At 36.5% G+C, this 27,256-nt stretch overlaps 2 protein-coding genes across 6 annotated transcripts; one reads left to right on the top strand and one right to left on the bottom strand.

The window, feature by feature from the left end:
- Positions 1-98: 98 nt before the first annotated feature.
- LOC145237781 (protein canopy 4-like) lies at positions 99-4,643 on the top strand. Its single transcript, XM_080100763.1, has 8 exons — positions 99-102; positions 713-715; positions 1,277-1,402; positions 2,097-2,232; positions 2,300-2,386; positions 2,722-2,857; positions 4,133-4,227; positions 4,514-4,643. Exons 1-8 carry the CDS (start codon positions 99-101, stop codon positions 4,641-4,643), a joined length of 717 nt encoding a protein of 238 aa, XP_079956889.1.
- Positions 1,127-25,932, bottom strand: LOC145237650 (HAUS augmin-like complex subunit 4). 5 transcript variants are annotated; one of them, XM_080100591.1, is made up of 9 exons: positions 25,594-25,932; positions 25,004-25,135; positions 24,721-24,849; positions 24,560-24,662; positions 24,348-24,487; positions 24,092-24,222; positions 23,333-23,401; positions 22,741-22,936; positions 1,127-1,367 (listed from the first exon to the last, which is right to left on the bottom strand). In XM_080100591.1, exons 1-8 carry the CDS (start codon positions 25,693-25,695, stop codon positions 22,747-22,749), a joined length of 996 nt encoding a protein of 331 aa, XP_079956717.1. In that variant the 5' UTR covers positions 25,696-25,932; the 3' UTR covers positions 1,127-1,367; positions 22,741-22,746. The 5 variants fall into 5 exon arrangements, with proteins under 5 accessions (XP_079956717.1, XP_079956714.1, XP_079956716.1 ...); XM_080100588.1 differs by having other exon boundaries at positions 22,728-22,936; XM_080100590.1 differs by lacking the exon at positions 1,127-1,367 and adding an exon at positions 2,680-2,740 and having other exon boundaries at positions 22,728-22,936.
- Between the last annotated feature and the right edge of the window lie 1,324 nt (positions 25,933-27,256).

Raw genomic sequence — 27,256 nt, forward strand, 5'->3', positions numbered from 1 at the left:
TATTGTTATCAAAACAGCCAGAATTACGTTCTTTAAATGTTTTTTATTATTGCAAGATTTGTTACACTTTATAATAATTATATGGACTGTATATTAACATGAGTAGTAGGCATTGCACTTTAACAGTTTACAAATAGTCTCAAATGAAAACTGTGAACACAATATTAGTGGCATTTTTTAACCTTAAAATAGATTTCACTGCTTTATTGCTTGTATAGGACTGTGGTAAAAATTAGCCTGTGCGGCATAAGCTCCATGCTATACTTCCCCAACGAAAAAGTCCTGTGAGAAGTTATCCACCTGTCGGTAAATCTACGACGTCACATGAAAAGCAAACATAAGGCGCAGTTTTAACGAAGGTTTGGTTTTCTCTGTGATGTAGCATTAAATCAGTTACGGTTTTGTTAAATCTTTTTTCAACTGTTATACGCCTTTGGTCTTAAAATAAGCAAACCGTTCAAAAGTAGTTAGTGCAACAGTGATTTAGCCAATATGCTTTTATATAAAAAAATACGGCGCACAGAGGTATTTTTCCCGGCTAAAAATAGAGAAAGACACGTCTTATTAGCAGAGAGTCTGTCAAGTTAAATGCTTACCCGATACTGTTTTCAGGTGTTAGAGGTAGATTCTGGTTAGGTAACTTGGACAGCACTTAGTTATGAATTTTTGTTGCAAACTTTTTGTTTGTTTGTGTTTGTTCCTATTTATTCAGACGGTAAGTTGTTTCTATATGTTTAGTTTCATTTTTTTAATTATACAGATTTTTTCGCAAACACACTCGATGGCAGTGCGTCTTTGGATGCAACATAATTTAGCCTAACTTAAAGCAGGTTTCCATACAAGCAAAATTAGACATACTCCAAATGAAGTTTATGGCCTCATTTGCCGGATTCGGTCCTGTTTGTTTCAGCAATATCACTCACTGACACCACACTCTTATTAAATGTATCTAGACTTAGGTTTTCCTTGTCTATCCTATCGTCCGCTTTTGAAAATAGGCTACCCTTGTGTTTTTCACCAAACTATTGAAAACCTAAGGGTAGCCTATTTTCAAAAGCGGACGATAGGACAGACAAGGCTAAATAAAAAAAAATTGTCCTAAAGTGACAATAAGTTTCAGTGTATGTCAATTTACGATACAATTTACTAGTTTGCAAGAATACAACAAGTTTTGTAAGAATACAAGCAAAAATTTGCGATCGGCAAAATACGAATGGTTGTCGAACTTAAGGATATAGTTGCCCATGCAATGTTGTTCAGGACGTCAATTGATCAGGTTTAACTTGTATTGTTGTTCAGAGTGGAGGAACATTGTCAAAGCGATCGACGAAAAAGGACAGGACTGCTCCACGGCCACCAGGTGTCGCCTACAACAACAAAAAATATCCAACTAAATGTCAAGGTAAAATGATATGCAGAAAATAGTTAATTTTAGTGGTTATAAATCACAGCACGGAAGGCCTGCAGTATAAATTTAAAACCAGCTTCCAAAATATGTTTTGTGGAACGAAACGTAGGCAAAAGTAGAGTTTGTAGTAGGATTCAAACCCACGTAATTAGTGGGATTCAAACCCCACGAAATGCTTTTGAGGTTGCTGCTTTACTAACTGAGTTATACAATTTCAGGGAAACGCTGTATGTAACTGAACCCACACAAATTAAAATTGGCCTTTTATAAATTTAAAATTGGCAAGTTCAACCTTGGTCTATAACTTGTAATTACATTTGCATTTTAAAGACAATGCTTGTTTGTTTCATTTTTATCCTCGGCGGGCAAGCAACGAATCAATGCGTAATGTTTACATGAATCAGTCGCCAAATTGCCTAGTCCGTTATATCATTTTATTTGTACGCCGTCAAGAAGATGCATATTGCTATTCCGCTCGATAATTTTGTGGAATCGGTGATTTAAGTTTAGTTCAACCCATCAGGTTCCACTGGGTTGGAGCAATGCCGGTTTAGTCTCAAGCGGCCGACACAGGATTAAAACCAACAACGGTGTAAGCACAGGGCGGTTACATTCATGTGTTTCAAAGCTTATTCTCGAAATTGTAAGCAACACATAACGTTTAAACTTGATGTTTCCTTGTGTGCAGTTTGTCGGTTGATGGTGGAGGAGATCACCAAGACGCTGAAGGGTGCGGGGAGTACAGACGATTTAACAGAAGAGCAAATCAAGGAAAAAAAGAGAAAAGACAGAAGAAAGAGCAAAGTAGAGAAAAGAAGGGAAAAGTAAGAATTACATTGACTAGCCTTACTTTAAAATTTAAATCTCAAAGCAACACATTTGTTTCCATAGAGCAATGCCAATGTTAACGGCTATCGAAGACGTGTGTGACAAAATGCTGAACTACATTCCCCAAGAAGAGGATAGGAAAAAGTTCCGGTAAGTTTTTTACGCCTGACATTTACTGATTATTTCAGAAGTTTTAAACGTAAAATTATCCACTTTTGTAAGTCTGAGCGAGAAAATTCAAGCCAAAATGTTAACGTTTCGATAATTAGGCTACAAATGATGAGAAACAAAGGTAGCAAATGATACACGTAACAAGATTGTTCTTTTCAAAACACATTGACTCACATTCTAAACAAAGAACAAAAAATACCCCAAAGTAAGTGTAAAGGCAGTTTGAAAACTCCTCTATGGTGGTTAAACTGGTAAAATGAGATCCTGGCATGTCGTGTTTTTTGTTTTACTTTATTTCTCAATATAATGTACAGATACGTGAAGTCCGATGATCTAAAAGACACAAAAACATTGATCGAATCACAAATAAAGGGAGAAACCGAGTCAGATCAACTGAAGGAGGAATATAATCGTTTTAAACATCCAGAAACAAACCGCTTGATGGAGATGGTGAGTCAATAACGTCACATAATAGAAAAAACTAGAAGGGTGGCTTAGCACATATTACCCTTGCATATACATCATAACCTATTTTAAAAGATTTATATATTTCCTACATTTATTTTATATTGGGTCCCATGTCGTCCACTGTCTTTTATAACCTTTGTTGTTTCCGCAAGCAGAAACTTATGGGTCCCCACACATGCAAAGATGTAAATAATGCATGTCAAGAGATAACTATGGAAAAGTTTGGTGCTGTAAGGGCAAACACAGTGATCAGTACTGTGCATAAATAAATATGCTATATGGAGTACGAACTATTTAAATTTCATTCCATTGATACATTTTTCAAGATGTTTTTATTTTACATTTCTCTTTTTACATCTGAGAAAAAAAGCTAAAAAACGCTGTCCAATTTCATTCAATTGATACATTGTAAAAAATGGACCCAATTTGGGGGCTAGTGGGGTAAATGATAGAGCGACAGGGTTAAACACAACAATCAACAACTATAAATGTCACACTGTACAAGCTGTCCAAATTTCATCCAATTTAGACATTGTTGAAAAAATTCACGCATTTTAGGGGGCCAGAGAGGTAAATATTGGGACTGTAGGGTTAAACACAACAATCGACACCTATAAGTGATAAACTATACAAGCTGTCCAAATTTCATTTAATTCCGACGCTGTTCAAAAATTTCACCCATTTTAGGGGGTTAGTAGGGTAATTGATGGGGTTCTACACCCAAAAGTATAAAATATTAAACAACCATAACCCAAACAACAATCCTGTAAAATTTTATCCAAATCGGCCAATGTTTACAATTTTGACCACTAGGGGCGTTATTAGCAACATTGGTTAACGCTTCTGACGTCATAAAGCTGTTAACACCCCTGTGACTGGCATGTGCAAAAACATCCACCAAGTAATGCACAAACACGCATGTAATGTGAACTGGTGCCTTTATTATACCAGATTTCATGCCAAAAGTGCATGGACAAACTTCACCGGAGAAAAAAAAAACGAAAAAAAAATGAGTGAAATCAAGATGCGTCCCCTTCAGGGAAGGGGACCCATAATAATACGCTCGGGCCAGTTAATCTGCTTTTATTGTTTAAACTTACCTGCTTACTAATGTACGATTAATCAAAAATAACTTTTCATCCAATTTGCTAAACAACAAATACAACGTGTTTTTACCAGTTTTTTAAAACTTTTATAGATTTATACAAAGACTTTTATAGATTTTTTTAAAATTATACAAGGACTTTTGCTTTTTAGTGCGACGAAATCATAAACAAACGTGAAAACGAACTGCTAAAATGGAACGCAATGGAAGAAAAAGAAGACCTTTTTCAATATCTGTGCCGAGACAGGTACAATCAAAACGTTTCGTATTAAACATTAAACTGCAGTTACAAGTATGGTGCGCCTTTTGGAGTAAACGTTTTAAAGTTTCCTGCTAAAACTAATGACTTTGCTATAGGCACTTAAAGGCTTCGACATTTAATACGACTTTATGCTAAAAAACGTTTGCGTACACGGTAAATAAGTTTCAAACCGATGCTAAACAGATACAATGTACAGGCAATGTGCCATACGTTGTTTAGTTTAAGCAACAGTTTTCGACCTGACTGAACTTAACTTGAATTTCGCTCTCAGAATATTCGTCACTGGCGAACCAGAGCCCGACACGTGTCTTACGCAATTAACCATCCGTGACGACCTCTGGAGCAAGGCCTTCGACGCAATTTTCGAAAAACACCCAGAGCTTAAAAACCAAGAATTCTAAAAATATGTTAATATTGTTTGCAAAAAATGCTTTTTGCAAAAAAAACGCGTGCGAATAATAACAGGAAATTGGGAACGAAACTCATGTGTTCGTTTCAATAAACCCAAATCTGCATTTCTTGAAATGTTTGTCTTGAAAGGTATTCGAATGCGGCAAAGCACTGACTAGAATAAACCAGCATGAACGGAGATTCCAATCCTAATTTGGGGGCTGACGTATCACCGACTGGCAAGTCTGTGGAAAAATATAGAAAAAAAATAAGGCATAGGTTCATTCTGAGTAAATAAAGCAAATCGAAGTCTCCCCACAAGTTGCAACACATAAAAATAATTTTCAAACTGCGGCCTTAAACACAGAAACACAGAAGGCCACTAAGGTAAACTTTGATTTCATAATAGCGTTCAAACTAATTAACAAAGGTTTATAACCCTGGCATGTTATTTTTTTACACATTCAGTTGCCGTAAAACCACACAGCCACTTTTCAAAAGGGCGTTAAATTAGGCCCACAGACAAAAGAGAAACCTTTAGTAGAAAACAAATCCATCCACCCCTGCAATGTAGTGAAATTCGATACTCGATTAAAGACCACCATACGAACAAGGTTGTAGTATATGTTTCATAACATTCGCGGTGACCTCCGCTACATTTCCACTGCTACAAAGGTATCAAATTCTTGACTCGTGGCGCAATACATGGACGGGTCTTTATTGAACCAAAACACTGTTCACAAAAGCCCAACACATTAACCAACTTTTGACGGCCACGGCATTCAAACTTGTACTAATTGTTGCTGGAAGGAGACCATAGTTTACTACGGAATTTGTAAGTTTTATACGGCAAACAAATCACCAGGATTTTTTTGAGTTATGAAACGGTAGACCAACAGTAACGGGCAAGTGGGCTTTTTGCAAGTATGTTCAGTTAAGCCTTTAAACTTTCAGCAAAGCAAGTGCATCAAGTTTATAGAGCTCTTCTGGCAAATGTATTTTTATTCCGACGTTTCGACGTCATATAGCCTATACAGGTCGTCTTCATCAGGGTAAATAGCAAGTGCATGTTCAAACGTAAATTATTTGTATGCACGGAAGGGCTGATGCAGTATAGGTAAGATGTTTGGTTCTGTAATCTTTAACTGACTAGTTTTGCGTTAACTAACGATTAACAAATGATAAAGCCCTAACTGCTTTAACGTACGGATTTTAAGGTGATATCAATGTGTTAACAGACGATTAGTATTTACGTATCCTTTAGTAAATATATTTAAAGGCAACATTTAATGCCAGCATCACAACTAGTATCAATTCCGTAAGTGTATTGCAAGAAACATGTCAAGGAGGTACCTGATTCTACTTTTCAACAGTATTCTTGTGGTCGGTGGTCAAGATAATAATGGTAAGAGCAACTATTACCTTTATAAATCAAGGACAAGTCTTGCAGCACTGTATGCCCAGTTGTAATGACAAAATGACATGCACGGGTGTAGCTCCACCAGAAACACCCGCTAAAAATCAGTGAATCATTTTGTTTTATAATGCGCAAAACTGAGTGTGTGCTGCAAATATCCCTAACATTCTTTAACCATAGTGAGGTTTGTCAGCATTACAGTTTGTTGTTTACTCTATTCGAATTGTTTAAAGCCAAAATTAATACTGAATTTCAACACGAGTTTGCCATTGACATTTTTGCAGGGGGGGCACAGATCTTACATTGTAATTTAAAGGGGGGCACGGGGCCCAAAATATACTTTTTGGGGGGCACAGTCCATGTAAGGTTGAGAACCGCTAGACGATACCATATAATCGAAACTTTGAATATCTTAAATTACGCATTGTGTCCATGTCACCCGTGACACAAAGAAGGCCTTACCACAGTTTTTTCTTTGTTATAAAAAAAACCTTTCGTAATAGTGGGCCCCAAGCAACATTTTCAGTAAAAGTTGGCCGTGGGCTGTAAAAGGTTACGAAGAACAGGCTTGGGCAACGCCAAACAAAAAATAGATCTAGGACAAAACCAATTAGTTTTTTTATCGTATGTTATAAATGTCGACACTTCACGAACTTACATGACACACAAGATATCTTGTTACAGTTTTAGAACCACCGACAATCTACTGGTCAATGGATACAATTCAAGGAAGTCGACTGTTGCCAGATATCGGCGACACAACAAACTGGAGTGGTGACCTAACACCTGCTACCAACTGTAAACCAAAAATTCACTTTTGAATTGCCTGCGTTTATTTATTTATACTGAGTTTTTAATAACAATAAATCCAGAGCCGCCTCAAAAGCTTGTAGCCAAAACTAAATATACGGCCTAAACACATGTCTTCAAACGTACAATACAACAATGCTATAACAGCACGAGAAAAACTTGAAAAACACAAAGATGCACAAAACACAAAATATCTTGCTTACAGCATAGCGCATCGCTTTGTACGAACGTTTAATAGTTTGAAAGTTTCAAATTTGAAATCTGATAGCAAACCATATTAAAATGATAAAATACGCTGTTTCAGTTGAAGTAGCTGGATATCACAATAATGGATTGCGTCTGGACGAAGAAATTAATGTGGCTGATAACTTAAACAACAGAGAAAACGAATGTTTGTTTAATCCATCACTGTGCTCAGAGGGTAAGTAAATGTAACGCTCTTACATTTTAACACTGAAATCAGGACAAGAAGAAACAAAAACTAGAAGGGTGGCTTAGCATATATTGCCCTTGCATATACACTAACCTATTTTAAAACATAAATATATTTCCTATGCTTATTTTGTATTGGGTCCCATATTAGTTACCGTCTTTTATAACTTTAGTCGTTTCTGCAGGCAAAAACTCATGGGTCCCCACACATGCAAAGTTGAAAATAATGCAATTCAAGAGATAACCATGAGAAAGTCGGGTGTTGTAAGGTAAAACACAGTGATCGGCACTGGGCTTAAATAATAATACTATGTAGAATACAAACTATAAAATTAGATTCACCCCAAATATTGTTTGAAGTATGTCCAATTTACGTTTTAAAAAACTGACCCATTTTAGGGGGCTAGTAGGGTAACTAAATGGGTTCGACACACAAACTAAAAAATATATAAAAACCACAATGACTCAATCAATAGTACTGCAAAATTTCAGCCCAATCCGCCAATGTTCAAAATTTCGACCACTGTTAACAAGCCCCAAACTGCCATGGCACAAAAACGACCACCAAGCAACCCACCAACGAGCAACATACAACTGGTTGCCCTTGTAACACTATTGCGCCAAAGAAATCTTTCGTTTGTGGTGCCCAGTAACATACAAATACGTTTTACACTTTAGGGGCTTGTGGGGTAAATGTTAGGACTACAGGGTTGAACACAACAATCGACACCTATAAATGGCATACTATACAAGAATTTAAATTTCAGCCAATTCTGACACTGTTCAAAAACGTGAAAACTCACCCATTTTAGGGGGCTAGCGGGGTAAATACTGGGTTTATCAACAAAAACAAAGTGGGGTGCACATCTACATAACTATATCTACCATCTGTGTAAATTTTAGCCAAATCCATCAAACATTTCATGGAAAAACAAGTCGGACAAACTTCGGGGGAAAAATACCCATTTTAGGGGGCTAGCGGGGTAAATTCTGGGGTTATCAACAAAAACAAAGTGGGATGCACATCTACATAACTATATCTACCATCTGTGCAAATTTCAGCCAAATCCATCAATCATTTGATGGAAAAACGAGTCGGACAAAGTTTGGAAAGAAAAAAAAGAAGAAAAAAAAAGAAAAAAAACAAAACAATTTGAGTAAAATCAATATGTGTCCCCTTCAGGGAAGGGGACCCATAAATACCTAATTCACTTTTGATTGAAAACATACAAAACATTAATAGTATTTTAGTGGCAACAACGGACAGCTAGATTTAATTATTTGTTGTAATTCAAGCACTAAATATTTACACAAACGCTTTGAGGATTTTAACCATTGCAAATTGAATGTAGTTTTTATTTTATTACAGGTTTAACCGTTGCTATGTGGCTGAACATGGAAGGATTTGGTACAAATTTGGTTCGTACAATATTTAGATCCGGAGGAATTACAGTAAGAACTCCAGGGATTGCTATATACCCAGATGCTATTAACACCGATAGTTTGACGGCAGCTGTTATGCTACCAAACGGTAAACTATTATCGTAATCAGCATCGTAAAAAATAAGTATTTTTTATCATTCTTTTGTATATCGGCCTAGTAGAGTCTGAAACTAATATCAAACCGCCATTATTATAACAATTACAGGCCTAATATTTTGTAGTTCGACGTCCTATACAAGTCGCCTTTACCCGAATAAATAACACTGAACGCGCGAAGTACAGTGTACGATAAACAAAGGAAAAAATAATTTTCAAATCGTCGGAGCAAAAATACATTTGTCAGAGGATCTCTATAAAGTTGATTTTGTAGTAATATCATGTTCAAATAATACATGCTTAATTTGAAGGACAAGTATATGAAGCTTCGATCAACAGGGACCTTGTGGGTGTAAATCGATGGGCGCACGTCACCACCACGTGGTCACGAACCAATGGAATAAAGGTTGGCAAAAAGATGCATTACAGATCAATGTATTAACAAGATCACCTTGTCAAATGGTTCACAAAAGTTATACAACATTTGGGGATCAAAATTATTAGATGTTGCTGCCAAAACAAAATAATACATTACTATAACTAAAGTGCTATAAAGCAAAACACGACGACAGTGTCATAATCAGTTGAATGTTTTGAAAGAGGCCAAATATTTGTTATGCAATATTTTTTCTTATAACGCTAGGCGTAAGGCGTGTTAATCACAAAACACACGAATTTCCAAACCGAGGTTTGACGGGGAAGTAAAACGATATTTAAAAACTTATTTCATGTCTGCACGAATATAAATATTTTCTCGATAACATAATTATGTTAAGGCCTTAGTCATTTTTCGCAATTGATATATTCCTTTAAACTTAGTCAAGGTGAGATCAATAAATAAAAGTTTCTCAATATACAACTTCAAAAATGTGAGAGGGGCCATTACCTATTTGGCCGCTTTCTGGTTATACCGATGCAAGGCGAACAGAAATATACGAGTTAAACATATTTTGCAGGTATTTGTCAATGGAACGGAGGCCGTTTATACCCATGGGCCAAGCGTTGGCACAAACACAGTGTCCACCTCTACAACTCCCCCACTTAGATTTGGACTTGACAGCGTTGTTATAATCATGGACGATATAAAAGTTTGGTACAGAGAACTCACGACTAGCGAGGTCGCTTTAGCGCCCACTGCTGGTGTACAAACTCGTAAGTAACCCGGCAAGTGTAAAAAAGTGCTTCGAATTTTGCATCTTTAAAAGCATTACTACTTGCATCTTTAGAAGCTTTATAAACAATTTTTCATGTCATTTACGCTTGTGATTAAAGAGTAAAAGTTTTGGACATCACTACACCGAGCCCAACTTGGGTAGGTCTAACAAATAACTGATTTAATTCTGCGTTTACTATCTAGAAACGACAACTCCTGCCACAGTGCCACCAACTAATCCTGCTACTCAACCTCCAACAAATCCCGCCACTACAACGGCTTGTACACCTACATCGACCCAAACACGTTAGTTAACAATATACAATCACTCACACACATTTAAAAAAATGTACCCCAAATGAATAACGGTGACTGTTAATAAAAAACAAAATAATCTGACACATTGACAAAGTGAATTCTTGTAAATTCTGTCGAAAGTCAGACCATTTTTAACCGGTTCATGTTGACCGCAGTGCCGGATTAACCATTAGGCAAAGTAGGCACGTGCCTACAGGCCAGTCAAAAATCCAGGCCACTTTTTTTGTAACAATGATTTGGCAAGTTTATAGAGCTCTTCTGGCAAATGTATTTTTTTAACCCTGATTTTCGGGCCACTTATAAAATTTGCCTAAAGGCCAACAGACCCTTAATCCAGCACTGGTTGACCGTTTGGAAAGACTGTTGCTTACACTACAAAATACCTTATGGCATGTTCCAGTTGGAAATTACTTTTGGATTTTTGTGTTAAGACCTAATGTAAAATTAAAATGACTGGATGTTTTTTTGCAGAAACTTGTTCGACACAATGTCCAGACGCTACAACACAAGAAATTGGAGGAGGTAGGTCTTTGTAGCATTGTCGTAAAAGGCCATTGATTTGCTTTTAAAGTTAATGAAAGTAGGCACTAAGTAAACGATCGTATGCACTAATAGACACGATTACCAAATACGCAATGTATAACGAGATCTGAAATACGGGTTTGGAAACTGTTTGTCATGAAAACACTTTTTAAACTAAATCGGTAAATTTAACAACATCATTTACATACGTTTCACTACAGAAAAACAAATCAGAAAAGCTCTTCAGTTAAGTTGCCAAAATAACATTTAGGGTAAATCTTCAACATCATGATTTCTCTCTTTTTTACGCATATTACATGGAAGATTGAGAAGTTAAAATGTATCCCCAAATTTCCGTACACAATAGTCCGCAAAACTACGCAAATTTGCTTCATTATATTTACCCCAAAACATGTTTCTTCAGGGTAAAAACCTTCGTTCTACGTGGTGTTAAATCGAACAGTAAAACTGCATGTTAAATACTGCAGTGGGGGACCATGTTCAAATAAACAAGTATAATTTGCTTGTAAATTCTTTGTTTAGAGAAAAAAAAACTGAAAAAAAGATATAATAGTTTTTTGATATTTTTAGGGGGCTTAACAACTTGTTGCATCTTGGCTATAGTTTTGGGCATATTGGCGGCAATTCTACTGGCTATTTGCATCGTCCTGTGTGTCAAAATGTGTCGTGGAAAGCGATCAGAAAGTGGAAATATCACGATAACAGAACATGCTAACACAGCAATTTAAACATTTTTCCAAAAACATACGTACGATTTTTTTATGTCAACTTTCCATACAGTAATCAATTTCAAAAAGTAGCTTTTGCAAAGGATAGTTGAACGCCTTTTTACTTCGTAGTTCTTTCATGTTGTTTTACTCGTATATTTAATAGTAACTATGCGTCATATAGCCAAGTGTTTTATAGGTTTGCTGGCAATGTTTTTCGGGTGCGTCCAGGATTTTAAACCAGTAAAAATATAGATCAGGTCAATAAACATCGTTGCTTTGATGCGCATCGTTAAAACATGTATAAATTTTTTGCAAAAAGTTTCTTTTCCAATAGTTTACACAGAATTTATTTGTTGTCTTATAGCCTACGAAGTATGCCGTAAAAATAAAATATAGTAATTGTGCCGAAAAACAAAGAAGCTATGGAACCAATGAAGTAGGCAAAACGGAAGGTTCGTTTTCAAGAAACAAGACAAGTAATTCATTTTTCTCTGAAACGGCAGAATGAAAAAAAATACGTTTCATTGCGTGACAAAACGCCTGCTGAGTATTAGTCACTTAAACGAGGTGTTCTAATGAACCACGAAACCATGCAAGTACAGCAACATAGCACAAACGTGTCAACGGGTTTCTGGAATGGTTCCTTTGATATCAAATCAGGCAATATGCGCCCCACATCAATATGACAACACTATTGCCAAAATTGACCACCCATTTTCAACTTTTGTTAGTTTTGTAAACGTTGATTTTGTCAATTGGCCACATGGACTTTTGCAGGTGTCAATTGGCCACATGGACTTTTGTACAAAAACACGGGAACACGGCTTGATTTCAACTGAACGCAGTTATTTCAGCAATAAGCAGTTTTTCGTAGAAAAAAAATTGTAGGACTACAACAGACCGAACAAGATTCTGTAAAACGTTTAGTCTACACAAAACAAAACGACGAGGAAATGGTGACTATACAAAGGCCTATTACAAAATGATGCCAAACTGCAACTGGTTCGTAACATGCTGGAATCAGAAAGAAAATGATTGCTGGCATAAGCTTAACAACACAACTGATAGGCATAGGAAGAACATCAGCGTATCAACAAGCTGCTATTGGAATAGATTGTGTTGCTGGCGATTATTTGTGTCTTTTGTGATCTCGGGGGCAGGATTAGGCAATAAATTTGCGACAGGGGCACTTGAATCAGAGTTATAAGTCGGACTGTGCTTTCCGGGCCGGGTTCGGGCTTGAAACGGGCTCGATTCGCGGTGGTTTCGGGCTTGCACTTTCGAGCTCGAGCCAGGTTCGGGTTTCAGGCCCGTTTTCAACTCTGTTCTACATAGTTAAGAGTATTCGATGCTTAACCAACGATGTAACTTTATACAACACATACTGAATACAGGTTAGATAGGGAGATTCAAATAAGGGTACTTTGATCAGAATCATGGTCTAAAACATGTTTTAAACAAATTGGTACAGACGACAAAATGTTTTTTACAACTTTATCAGCATATAAATACAATTGGCTCTAAAACGCAATTGCCAAGATTCAAGGTAACATCCTTTCCAGATTTTTTTGCCTTTTTCTTGCGTCTACTACTGTAGTCTCAACGAGCCTTCAAATACTGTAGCGTATAGGCCTTGAAAGAAACGAATGTAGTATTAGCTTTGACAATTTTGTTTTGACGTCATTTTTTTTACAGGGCAACTTGCTGCATCTTTGCTATAGTTTTTGGCATACTGACGGCCTTTCTTCTAGTTATTGGCATCGTCTTGTTCTTGAGTTTCAAAATGCGTCTTTGAAAGCGACTTAGCAAAACATTTTCACCGACAGTTTAATACTCAGAGCACGAATTGATTTAAAGTCATTTTCGTTTGTAGGACAACACGTCTGTTAATTTTTACATACATAATAGGTATGTGTTACAAGCGTTGGTGTAGCACTTCAACGGTTGACGCTAATATTAAGCAAATCTTTTATTACATTTAATTAATACAAAAACATGATTTGGACGTATGTACAAAAAACTGTATCAGGTTTCCACACGACTGTCTACAAAACAAGTCTAATTTAATCACATTTCAATCCCCCAAACCCAAAACAACGTCCTTAAACAGGTGGCGAATAATAATCAACAATGTACCAGTATCAATGGAAAAGTGATACTATTGTGGAAAAGAAAAACTTTCAGTAGCATACCAATTGTGTGTCTGGCGGTCAATAAAGGAACTCTTATTTTTGCAACAGGGGAATCAGCCAGACTGGTAGATACAGCTCAGTTAAGTGAAGATTAGAACACTCGCAATTAAAAAATGCTGAAGAAAAAATCAAAATAAGCTGAACCAACAGCACACTCCTTTTGATAATGAATGCCAATCAATTTGTCAGGTGGGTGTTGGTTGGTTGAAAAAAGTATTTAGTGTTTAAATGCAAGAGTTATGAAACGCAGAAGTTGTTATGAAACGAACTTATTTAGCGAGTCAGGTTTATATAGCAGTCGAAATATACATATTTTTTATCATACAAATTTAACAGACCTGTAAATTGAAACAAACGTTTTGTTACCTGCACAGTACACTGTGAGTTGTACAATGTACATTAATATATCAAAGCTTGAAGCATAACCGATTGCTGCAATCGACGACAGGACATAACAGAACCACTGACGCACTCGAAACGACCATACACCTATCAGATTTGCAACATTTTGTAAAACATCTAAATTAGATTCCGTGACTCGACACTGAACTTGTTTTTTTTCATCCCAATGTTTCGTTATTATTGTTATGTTACGGTTTGTAGTCGCCATCAGTATACCGTACACCAGGGGTGTCCAAACTTTTTTTAACGGGGGCCAAATTTTACCAGGTAAAGACGCCCGCGGGTCAACGTTTTTTCAGAATTAAGACACAAATTTACAGGATTTAAGGAAATTTTGTGATTTTGTTGAGTCAGCACCTTCCTTTTTACCGCTAAATGAAGTTCTATGGAAAGCTTTTGCGTGAAGTAGCGTCGCCAAAACCCAAAAACTTAATCCAAAGTTCCAAACTATGGCGGGCCATACGCAACACAATTTAAAAAAAACAGCCGCGGGCCACTTAAAATGCCGTCGGGGGCCGCATTTGGCCCGCGCTATTGTTTTTCATCCTAAAACATAACTACGACGTAGAGTAAAGCGGAAGTGTATGTCAATTAGAGTAGACACGCTATAGCTCGACGGCACCACACAAAAGTTTGTAAATTTTTTTCAACAGCAAAGAAAGACCTATTTCCTGGGGAAAAATAGTTTTGTCGGGTGTTGATCAGAAATTGCTTCTGCTAAAAACCGAAAACTTGTTCACACTCAATGTAGACAACAACATATTAAAGACCATGGTGAAACCGAACCAAAACAGGCGCATCGCAGCAAACAAAGGGTTACCAGGAAAGAAAAACACGGGAAGTTTCGACATAAGGCAGGTACCAACCGAATTCGACCGAGTGGTGCAACACACGTGAGGCTTCTGATGTGACGAGAGCACAAGACGTCAGGCATGATTGCACGTGGCTGACCCACGCAAACTCGGGTCGCCTTCCTATAGCATTGGTGGGTAAACCGTTTTCTGGATGTCAATCTTATTCGGTGCATGTGAAGGGTGGTGGTGAAGAAAATGTTTAGATAGTAGTTTAGAACCAGGCGTGATTCATAAAAATTTAAGAAGATAGGTAATGTTTTAAACCGAATTGGAAGAAAGGTATTAAATTGTTAAATTGTTGAAAAAAGGTTTGTTAACATAAAACACAAAGTGTTTGCCAACTTGCCCAAGTTTAGAAAACTATAGCAATATCGTTACCTTTAAGTCTGTTAAAAATTCCAACCTAATATGAAACCACAAAAGCATTAGCCTTTTTTATGTCTCCGTGAAAACAACAAATATTGGTATGTGATAATTGAAGATTATTTAGCATGTGGTAATACAAGGATTTTGCAACGACGATGCTTAATTGTCAACAAAACAAATACTAATCCATGTGAATTAGCCCCGAAACTTCAAAAAGAAGTGCGCCAAGCCTACGTAAACTGTGTCAACAAAATTCCAAACAGACAGGCATTTCCAATTTAGTCATTTCGTTTACAAGTTACCACGCCTTCAATTACGATAAGTGTAAAAGCTGTTGTTCAAAGCTAAATCAGGGCTGTGTGGTGTAACAGCTTGCAGGCTGATCGTAAGTTCAAAGAACTGTAGCACAATGACATTGGGCGGGTCTGTCAGTCAAGCAAGGCAAAGAACTCCTTTAGATTGTGTTTTGGAAGTCCGCTTCGTTTTACGCACGATTTAAACGGGTTTCTGTTCCACTACAATGCAAAGAAGACGTACTCACGTAACAATGATAACAAGAGCACATGGGTGTGATTGTGTAAATAGGCAGAAATCAAGGAAAGCAAAATGCGGGATATAGAGTCAGAAACGAGGCAATGTATAACAGTGCAAAATACACAACATTTTTGTGCCAATGCACCTAAATAAAAACATCGTGTCAAAAATGACATTGGTGCTTTTGGATGAAAATGGAAAGGTGCTGTTTATTGTATAGTGTACGTCTGTACGTCTGAGAAGACATTAGGGAACACAATTGATCGATGTTTTATCAACTCTTGATTTTGCAGATTCAGACAAAAACTTTAATGTATCTTTAATGTACTGACATAACATCCACAGTGCAGAAGAACCAAGATGTCAAAACTGTTCGTGGTACTTCTTGCCTGTTTGCATATTGTTGGTGGATTTGCACAATGTAAGTAAGAGCAATTTCATAATAACCACATATTTTCGTTTTTTGTGAGGCTTAAATTAGACATCTAACATAATGTTTTAGACAATACATATTGTACATTATCATAGCAACATACAGAGTAGATTTAATACAGTATTTTACAGTATATTGTAGCATTTTTTTAGACTGGGTGTACTGTATTAAATGTTTTGGTTAGTTTTTACAAATGCGTTTTGTAAAATACTAAGTATGACTGTTTTTTCAGTGCTTGTGAATCCCCCGACAATCTATTGGTCGATGGACACAATTGAGGGAACTCGGTTAAGACCTGATGTAGGAGACATCACTAACTGGAGTGGAGATTTATCCAAGATTAACGGAACATGTAATTTTACATGGTTAAATATATCTTGCAAAACATATTTACATTTTTGTACAAAAACGTACTCCGTTATCATTATCCACGAGTTAGGGTATATGTACAATGAGCCAAATAGCAAGGCATTTGTCAAGTTGGACCGTTATTATTTTGTTATGTTACCGCACACGCAGTGATTTGCGCGTCCCACCGATGGTTAAAATTTTGCGATACCATAGTATACTTTCACAAAGATACAATAACTTGTCCAACGCCTACAGGGCCTGGTTTTGTGTGATTTGGAGAGTCATGGTAAATGAAACACACATGAGCACTAATTCGGTTTTGGGTATTGTTAAGCATAGACCGTGATTAGACAAAGGCAAATTTCTGCAAACAACACCTTAGCTGAAAATAATATTCCAGGTAGTTTTGAAGAAAAAAATGATTTTCTCATAAATATTACATAAAAGCATTGATAAAGTTTGTTAATATGCACTAATAATAAGTAAACCATTGTTTTAGTTGTTACCACTGGTGTTGACGGCCATGCTCTTGTTCTCGACAAAGTGGGAATAAATGTTGCTGATGACCTGAGAGTCAGAGAAGACGAATGTTTGTTTACTCCAACACTTTGCGACGGTTAGTACAATCGCCAGACGTGTTTTATGTGGCAAGCAAAGCAATTTAGCAAAACCAGACAAGTTCAATGTCACAAACCTGCCAACGTAACAACAAACTCCACAATTGCAAATCCAAATATGTGAGCTACAAAGGGTTTGCCAAAACATCTTTCGCAATCTTGTAAAGATACAACCACCGATGTTGTTAAATTGTGCAAAAGAGTTAAACATCGTTCCAAACAGCATTTTTTGCGTAAAACTCGGTGGAAAGTCATTGAACAAACATAAAACAGGCAAAATGCCGCCCAATGACTAGAAACGTCGGGATCGGCGTTGCATCACGAATCGCCGTGCGTTTTACCCAAACAAACGTCAAATCTCCGTCAACGCCAAACAGTGCGAAATTCAATGTCCGTTAAGTGGGGAGAAGGTTGAAATGCCGGAGCGGGAAACAAAACGCGTGGGTAGGGTGTAATGCTTTTGTAAACTTTGCACCATTGACTGTGAATATGCTGCCAATTGAGGGCCCTTCACATTCTACCGATGCTGTTAGGTGTAAAACGCGAAAGGTTTACAGGGTCAGGTGTTTTGAGGGGAGTGTCAGTTTGTGTAAATTCGTATGATTGTGTACCGGCAAAAATAACCTCCTAATTTTAGAATTAAATGCGAAACAACGTAACTAATGTACTAGTTCTGAATTCTTCGTCAAATGCCCATAAAAATACATTTATCTTTGTAACATGCACTTCATATTTGAAAACTCCAATATCAATACCTTATGCAACAAATAATATTGGTTTGAATCCTTGCAAACACAAACAACATTGTTTGACAGGTTTGACTGTTGCTATGTGGCTAAACGTTAAGGAATGGACGGACCTGATAGACTGGATATTTTGGACTGGGGCGGATGGTTTTAGATATCCAGGAATCGCAATATTTCCGGATCCCATTGACCGAATCAGTCTTTCTGTAAAAGTTGCCCTGCCAGATGGTAATGTGAAACGATAGAAGTATTGTGGTAGTATAAAATTGGCGTTGCTAAGGTTTTCACCAAGCAAAGCATTTGTTAAATCTTTTTTATCTACTGTAAAAACATACCAACCATTTAAGGCAGTGTAGAAAACATTTGTTTTAAAAATTCACATTATGACAAGTTTGTTTACATGGTCAAAAAAACACTACTGAAACTATCAGTACGTAACATTTCAATGCTTCGCAAACTGTCGACAACAATGGTAATTTACCTTACGCTATATTTTTAAGGCACACTGTATGAGGCTTCCGTGAGTCAAGACATTGTTGGGACTGATATATGGACACACGTTGCTACAACATGGTCACAAGCCAATGGAGTTAAGGTACGAATCTACCTTTCCATTGAAATCAAAGTGATTAAACATTTAACAGTTGTTTCAAAATAAATTTAAGCAAGCATGTAAAGTGACCACTTCACATAACATCCTGTATTCGATGTGACTAACTTATACTGTAGGAAACATCTACTAGCGTAAGAACTCGAATCACTCAAAGTTGCTAATTTACGATAGAGGGCGTAAAAAGCATTTGCGAATATTTTAAACCAAATTGTGTAAAAATTCTAAAGGGGAGGGTGGTTGGGGTTGGAGTGAGGTTTTATAATAATAATAACAACAAAACTAACTTAAAACTTACTTTCTAATGCCAAATAAGTCCGTAACCCTATCTTACTGTTAATTTAAATAACCTTGCTCTTTTCGCCCTCTATCGGAAATTAGCAATCTTTCAGTTATGTCGTTAGTATAGCTCTACCAAACTGTGTTACGTTAAACACTGTAGTACATAATTGAGTCAGTGTTTTTCAAAATTTAATGTGAGATAATGAAATTTGTTGCAGCGGTGTAACCAACAGCATTTGTATTGCCACTGTTAATGAATTAACTATTCATTCAAATTGGAACAAAAACACAAGTTACTTCAGAAGATATAATTTCGCCACAGATATACCTAAATGGTACAGAGGCCTCAGCCTACACAAAAGCACCTACAATCGGCACCACCGCTGTCTCTGGCAGCAGTGGCCGGAGGTTACCCCTACGATTCGGAGACAACGAAATGAGCTTTGCCATGGATGAGCTAAAAGTTTGGTATCGGGAACTTGATGCCAGTCAGGTTTCGCAGACACCAGTCCCAGGAGTGAACACAGAAATTGGTAAACCTTAAATTGACGTATTAATATGTTGTCTACCAGGTATTTTGCATTGACCATTGGTTTCTAACTAGGTTTATATAACGCCAGACTCTCAGAGTTGAGGACTGGGATTCGAAATCAGTGTTTAAATTCGATATACATGGTAATAACGTCAATGAATGAAACACTTTGTGGTGGTTTTCCAGACTAAAACAACTGTTTTTTAAAGATAAAAATTCAAGTCCTAATAGTCTGAGCGACTATACAGTCATCAACCCAATAAACATAGAAATTTCACATAACATACAAACAAAGGGAGATGAACAATAAGCATGTCTCCTTTTCCGCCTATTTTGGTCGTTACATACCTCATACGACTTTTATCAGGACACATATTCTTAACAGCTGGTACAAACGTTTCCAATACTCAGCCAAGCCTTAACCACAAGCACCACGCTTTTCATTACAGCAACTACCAACGTTGCAACAACAACCGCACCAACTACAGCCCCGGCGACAACAACGGTCACCACCATGCCTACTGAACCTGTAACCACCGCTACTGTCACAGTAATGTCCACGGCAGCCGTAGCAACAACCACAATGACTGCAGTGGCTACTACCGCATTACCCAACGCTGAAGTCACATCATCAAATACTGATGCAGCAACAACGGCTATGGCAACAACAATACCAACAAGTATGAGCATAAACTGTAATACGGTTCACAGTACGTAACGTACAAAGTACGTCGAGATAGTTTTCATATTACATAAAGGAGAAAAAAAAGTTTAATGAGGATCTTTGCCTTCGTGATTTTTATTTATTTACTGTTTTGTATGTGAAATCGCTTTTCAAGGCCTTTTAGAAGTTAAACAGATAATGCATTTATCAATTGACCCGTTACCCACTCATGGCTAACAGTTAAACCTAGATCGCAAACTTACACCTACAAGGATAGTTTTATAACGAAGAATAGACCCGACGTAATATGAATTAAACATTTTCACAGCCTCTTCCACAACTACTGCAATGAGTCCACCAGTGGCGACCACAAATTCTCTAGTAACAGATCCAGTCACACCGGCAACCACTACTACGCTGCCTTTAGTAACAACGACCACAGTACGCCCTGCACGTAAGTTGCAATGCTGAATCAATTGTAGAAAACAAGAACAGGAATCCAACAAATGGGAAGAAATCGTTGTTTTGATGAAAAAAGGCAATATAAAACTACTGTTAAACTATAACAGTCATAAACACAATGTGTGTCGGAAACCTAACACAATATCAAACATCAAATTTTCTTGTAATTAATTTCGTACAAACGCTTTAAAAAGAGCATTGAGGTTTACTTTTAAGTCCTAAAAATTCACTGTAGACCAGTAAGTATATCGTTTAAGTCATTATCCTTTTTCGTAAACAGAATCTAAGAATCGTAAACAACATAAACAATCTTTTTTGCATTGAAAATCGGTATGTTATAAATTCTGCAGCTATAACAACGACATCAATGTCTGTGACAAGGACATCTACACCCACCACCACTACTACTTCCACGACCAGTAGCACCACAACTACACCTCGTCCCCCAGATTCTACCGCAGTTAACCCGGAAGGTATGTTTAAAATGTAGCTTTTTGTTGTCGAAATTTAGTCTAAATGCAGGTATTTATTAGCTGTAGCATGAAACAAGTTTTTCTTGATTGTAGTACAATAGAAGTGAAACTGTTTTGAGATCCTAGCTACAAAAGTGCATGTATATCTTTGAAATGATTAGTAGACTCAAATAGGCGCCTGTAATCATAGACGTTCTACCTGTTTCATAAAACAACATTAAAGGTTGGAACTTTTTCGTGCAATTTAATTTCTGCACAAATAAAACAACCGAACATCATGAAACGCGAACAAATATGGTTAAAAACATGTCCCTGGATCTACTTCTAAATTCCTTGCACTTTGAGCAGACTGCACACAAAAAACTGTGTCCGTAACCTTGCGTGCTTTCGCAGGGTTTTGGACTATTGGAACAATAATCGCGGTGTCAGTAGGAGCCAGTATTGCTGTCCTGGCACTCTGCATCGCGTGTATTGTTTGTATATGTTTGCGGAGACGGGAAGAAGAGAAGCGCTCTGCACCTACCAGGGTTTAAATGCACCCTAAAATGAAATTTTGTTTTTTGTTTTTTTTTATGTTGGTTTTGACTAAGAGTTGTTTGGTGCATTCCACGGCAAAAGGGCTTAACACAAAATTGGTCGATAATAATTGCTTTAACCACCTAACAATCCGCGTTGATGTAAAAAATCCTGTCAAATGCAAATGATGAAAAAATACGTTATAAGTTATTACTAATAACGAACAAAAAGTAAGGTCATGTATCCTGCCTGATGTTGTTCTTGGCGTTTTCTTTTTCATCGCATGCCATATTTACTCGTAAAAAACTGATTTCAAATTGGGTTGAATGCTTGTAATTAGAGCATGTTTGAGAAATTTTAGCAAGAATGTACTGTATTTATCACTGTATTTTGTCATGTCATATTGTTTAATGGTTGTCGAAAGAACGATAGCTTTTGGGTATTTTAGATTTTGTGTGAAAGTTTAAGAAGCTTAGCTTCAAAATGAACTAGTGTTTTGTTTGTTTGCAAATAATACATTTACTTAAAGCTGTAAAGGTCGTTTTGAAGTTCACAACAGAAAAGCAGTAGCAGTTTTTGCATTTTAAAGATCTTACACATTTTTTGTTTTAAAATATTGGTAGTGAGGCGATATCAAACTATATCAAAAAAAAGCATTAACATTGCTTTAGTGCATTTCAACACAATTTGAATTTTCAAAACAAATACTTTTTAAAAAAACAAACTGATTTTTCAGGGTCCTGGTCAACTACTACGATTGTGGGAATTTCTGTTGGCGTTGGAGTGATCTTGTTGTTGATTATTATCATAACAATAATATTTTGTTGTTGTACAAAATCACGCAGAGAAACGGGCTACTACGCCTAATAATATTTTTCACAGTTTGTTTCTCATTTTAATTGTTCATTCGTGACTTATGTACATAGAGTGCAACATTTTATAGTTCTTAAAGTTGAAATTGGTGCACATGTTTCGTTCAGTTAGTTTTCAAAAATGTGTTTTGGGGAAATAATTCGCAAAGATCCGTACAAAACAAAATGTTAATACCTCAAGTTGAGTTTTAAACAACTGTTAGTCGAAATGTTAATCCTTCGTCTTTAAAAATGAGGTACATTAGAAGCATTGATAACCGGACCTACCTTAAACAAGCACCTTTCATTATTCCTGGCCTGTGTTCTTCTTAATTTCGGCCAGTGTCCACTCCTGTTTCTGCAAATGGTCAGTGACATTTCCGTACTCAGCAGCCACTGCCTCAAACTCTGTGCCAAGTTGTCGGTAATGTGCGAGTTGTTGGTTAATGTCAGATAACTCAAACTCCCTTTGTTTGGTCGTTTCTTCTATTTCCAACCTATTGACAAATGTAAAAAGATTTTTGTGTTTACTTGCTATAGGCAATAGTGTAAAACATGTATTGGCCTTGGTCATTATCTTAAAGCCGTTTTTCCCCACTCAAGCAATGGGTTGAAATATTTATCTAAACAGGTAGACTGTTGGAAATCTTTGATAGAAGCTAGAAAGCAAAAGTTAAAACAAAAAGCCAAACTAAATAGGACCACTACCCCGTTGATACCTTTGAGGCTGATAAGAAGGAAAGAATACACTTAGGCTGAACATGTAATTAGGTAAATGTGACATATGTGGCAAGTATGTAATGTTTTTGGCAGCAACCTAATGCACAACTACCTATGTATACAAGGCTAACCAGCAGAAATAATTTTCACAATAAAATCACCAGTAGGCCTACCTGATTCTTTGTAATGCTTCCACCTTTTGGTGTGTGTATGTTTCACATTTAAGGCTGAAACATTCTGATCTATAAATATATACATTTCATAGCCAAATGTGGGTGTTTGTGTACATTAACAAACAATAATTGCGATTTAAAATTTGGAATTAGTTTTTTATAGTATATATTATGTGTGTTAAATCGAACCACTTACTTAAAAAAATCTATCAATAACACACAAAACCTTTTGTGAAAGTTACTGAAAATATTGATACAAATACCTTTTACTGCTTAACTTACACTACACCATGTGTGGACAACATGTTACAATAAATACAAATTTATGTAGACACCTAAATGTATCTCAAAAGATATATATATGTGTACTTGTGGGCTGTGGCATTGATAACCTCTGCTTACACAAGTCACACATAATTAAAGTGCATGATGTATATATCGTGAGGTAACAAGGTCTTTTCATACTTTGTAAGGACATACACAATTTTATTTTTGACAGTTTGTTGCAAACAACTCAGTTACTGAAAACAGTTAAGTAACTGAGTGTCAGAGGAGGTACATGATGAAAAACCTAATTTAGATTGCAAATGTGAACAGCAAATCCCTTTAGTACAAATACTACCCAGACATTTTATTGAAACTGATTGGACACACTGGTGGCTGTTACAAAAACAAGGATCTGTGATGTGGAAAGCAGGAACAAAAAGGTTGTACACTCCTTTATTATAGCAATATTTCCCAGGACCAAAAATCACACACCTTAGCTTTGCAGTAAAATTTTCCACGCAAGCCCAAGCATTTTTGACTGAAATTCGATCCTTTTTTGCTTGAAGATTCAGCCAGTATTTCTTCAAAAGAGTGACTAAAAGTTCAGAGCAAGACTGCAGTGTCTATTAAATCAAATCAAAAACTTTTGTAAAAACATGTTTTAAATACAAAAACGTTTTGGAGTTTTAGAATGACTAAGTCAAATGTAAAAATTAACCAAATTAACAAAATAGCTATACTGTATTACCTCTCTGTAAGTAAGATATGCATTTGTTTCATCTTCTCTGGACTCCTTTAGCATTGTTTGTTTTTGTTTTAATTCCTCACTTTCATTTTCAAGCATTTCTCCCAGCAAAAAGCTCCGACTTTTTAATATTTTGACATTTTCTTTGTGGCAAAAGTTTAAGAATTGCAGAAAAGTAAAAGTTAAGATTAATAAAAAAAAAGCCAAATACAAACCTGCAGGTGTTTCATCATGTAATTCTGAGAGTTTTAGGCAAACTTTACATAGGTAGTTTTCAACCTCAGTTTGAAGCAAGCTCTTTCCTTTGGTAATAAATTTCTAACAAAACAAAACAAGTTTTACTGCTGTCTTTTTTGTTAAATTTGTTTTTACTAACCTTATCATCGTTTGTCAATGTGCACATCAATGTTTTTTCATCAATGCCCAATAATGAGTTATCTTTGTGTGCTGACAGGTATGCTTTGCATTCATTTATAGTAAACAAGTTTTTTACAGCTGTCCAACACTGCAATCATAAAAGGTCAAAAAACCTAAATAATCATTTGCAAAATTTAACGTATTTGAGAAGAGCTTAGTCTCAATGCAAACTGTTGTATACAAGACAAATGTGAAAAACTATGGCTCTTGAAACTCACATGACACAAAAAAGAAATATTTACCTTGGCATCATGAGTTGATAGTTCCCCCTTAAGAATTTTTACTTCATGTGTTTGCAGCACATGCTTCACTGCCAAGAGTAGAACTTGATGTGTCATCCAACTACATTTTGCCTCAATGTGCTCCTCATTTAACTGCAGAAAGGAATACACAGTTTGTCTCAACACAGTTGCAAATTCGATATTTTAATTTTTTTTTTCCAAACCATTATGCCGTTTTTTTGCAAATACAATTCTAAACAACGATGATTTTTTTACTGGCCAAAAACCAACAAATGTAAAGAAACTTTGGCTGATATAAAACCTCCTATATTCAGTAAAATACTCTTGAAAAGAAACAAAACAATTCAAAACACCTTAATTTCAAAATGTGTTTGTAAAAGTTTCTTGATTGAGTTTCGCGGAAAAGTGATTGTTGCTCTTTTTAAAATTGTGTTTTTATACCATAGCAAATTTCCAACCAGAAGGTATTCGCAGTCATTGCCTAATCCTGTATCACTAGTGTAGTGTTTTGTACTATAATGTAGGCATGTATGGTTTAAGTGCAGAAATGAAATTCATGCAACGCAAGTATGCAACACAATTATGCAAACCTTGGTGTCATGTTGGCGTTTTATCTTTTCTTGTAAACGATCAACCAAACGTGAAAAGTTTGGATTTTTTATTCTGAGGTCGTCTGATATAAACACGTCCATATGTTGACAAAGGCAAGTTACTTCCAGATCCAGTCAGCCTTTAACAAGTTGTCCAACCCGTTTGTTACGTGATTTGTGTACAAAATAATACAGCAGGTATAGGGAAACATACAAATATTGTCTGATTCTGACAAACTTCGGGGCTTTAACGCAAAATTAAAAGACTAAATTGGTAAAACCTAAAAGTTTTATTCAATTTGGCCGATCAAATTCGTGTTAAAGTTTGTCAATAAACAAAACAATCAATAAATGTTAAATTTAGCGCCAGTTGCGTAGGTCCCATGAGGACAACTCTCTTTTACGCTAACTTTGACTACGATTTCTATGTAAAAAAGGCCTTGGCAAATCGGCATAACAAACATTGCCATTGGGTTTTCGGCATGCAGTGCCGGATTAAGGGTCTGATGGCCTGTAGGCACATTTTATAAGTGGCCCGAAAATCAGGGTTTCCAACTAAACAATTAGAATTATCAGTGTTGCCAAATCATTTAAAGTGGCTTGGATTTTTGACTGGCCTGCAGGCACGTGCCTACTTTACCTAATGGTTAATCCAGCACTGTCGGCATGTCAACAAAAAAGTCTTAAAACCAAAAAAAGCGACCAAGAGGATAAAGAAAGGAGGTTTACGCTATCACAAACAAAACTTGGACAGAGATTTGATGCAAAAGATAAGAACATAAAAATGCAACATTAAAAATTTACTACTGCATTCAAACTAGCCATTTTTATTATCTAAACAGTTGGTTGTTTGCCGTTGAAATTTCACTGAGCGATTGATGTAATGATATTTACGACAGACTAAAAGCATATGGAAGAAACACAAACATTACTTTACGTACACACGTTGTCAGCAATTTGACCCATGAGAAATCATCGACAAGGAATTTTAGGCCGCAGCGTCACAACGTCAGTTTTACTTTTATCGAGAAATTCCGCACGTTGTCAGTGCGTGCGTTCACCCAAGTGTAAAATTTACGTCATAAATGCCTGGGTTAGGCCCCAGACAACTTAAATGGAAACTATTTAGTTGCTATTAGTACCACGTACGCTCTATTTCACCATACAGGAATTTCTCCTTTGTTATTAGAATGCACGTTTCGCAACACCAACCCTTCAAAATGACTTAACAATAAAAATAGGTGTTTCATCCGAGTCCGACTGGTTGGGAGCAGTCGTCATGTTATTGTATTTTTAGCTGATGTGAATGGCATGCCCATGGTTACGTCGCTACTGCCTGCCCTATACGACGCTTATAAAGCCAGAAGCGTAAAACCAGGGCTCAGAATTACGAACAAACCGGAAAGTGTTAACGCGTTACTAGGAACTCTACAGTTAATATTACCAACAGCCAACGAAACATTTAAGCACGTTGTCTGTTATTTTAGAACATATATAGTTGGTTGCAAATAATGCTTTAGGAAATCAGCATGACAATTCATAGATTAATTATACCAAACGTGTGCTGGGAGAGATGCTTTTAACTATAAACCATACTTTAAGCTATCATAAATGCTAAATAGAGCACTTGAGTAGGCAGCCATCGAAAAATAAATTAGTCTCA

The sequence above is a fragment of the Phallusia mammillata genome, chromosome 7 (genome assembly GCF_965637545.1).
Source record: "Phallusia mammillata chromosome 7, kaPhaMamm4.hap1.1, whole genome shotgun sequence".
NCBI classification, from domain to species: Eukaryota; Metazoa; Chordata; class Ascidiacea; order Phlebobranchia; family Ascidiidae; genus Phallusia; species Phallusia mammillata.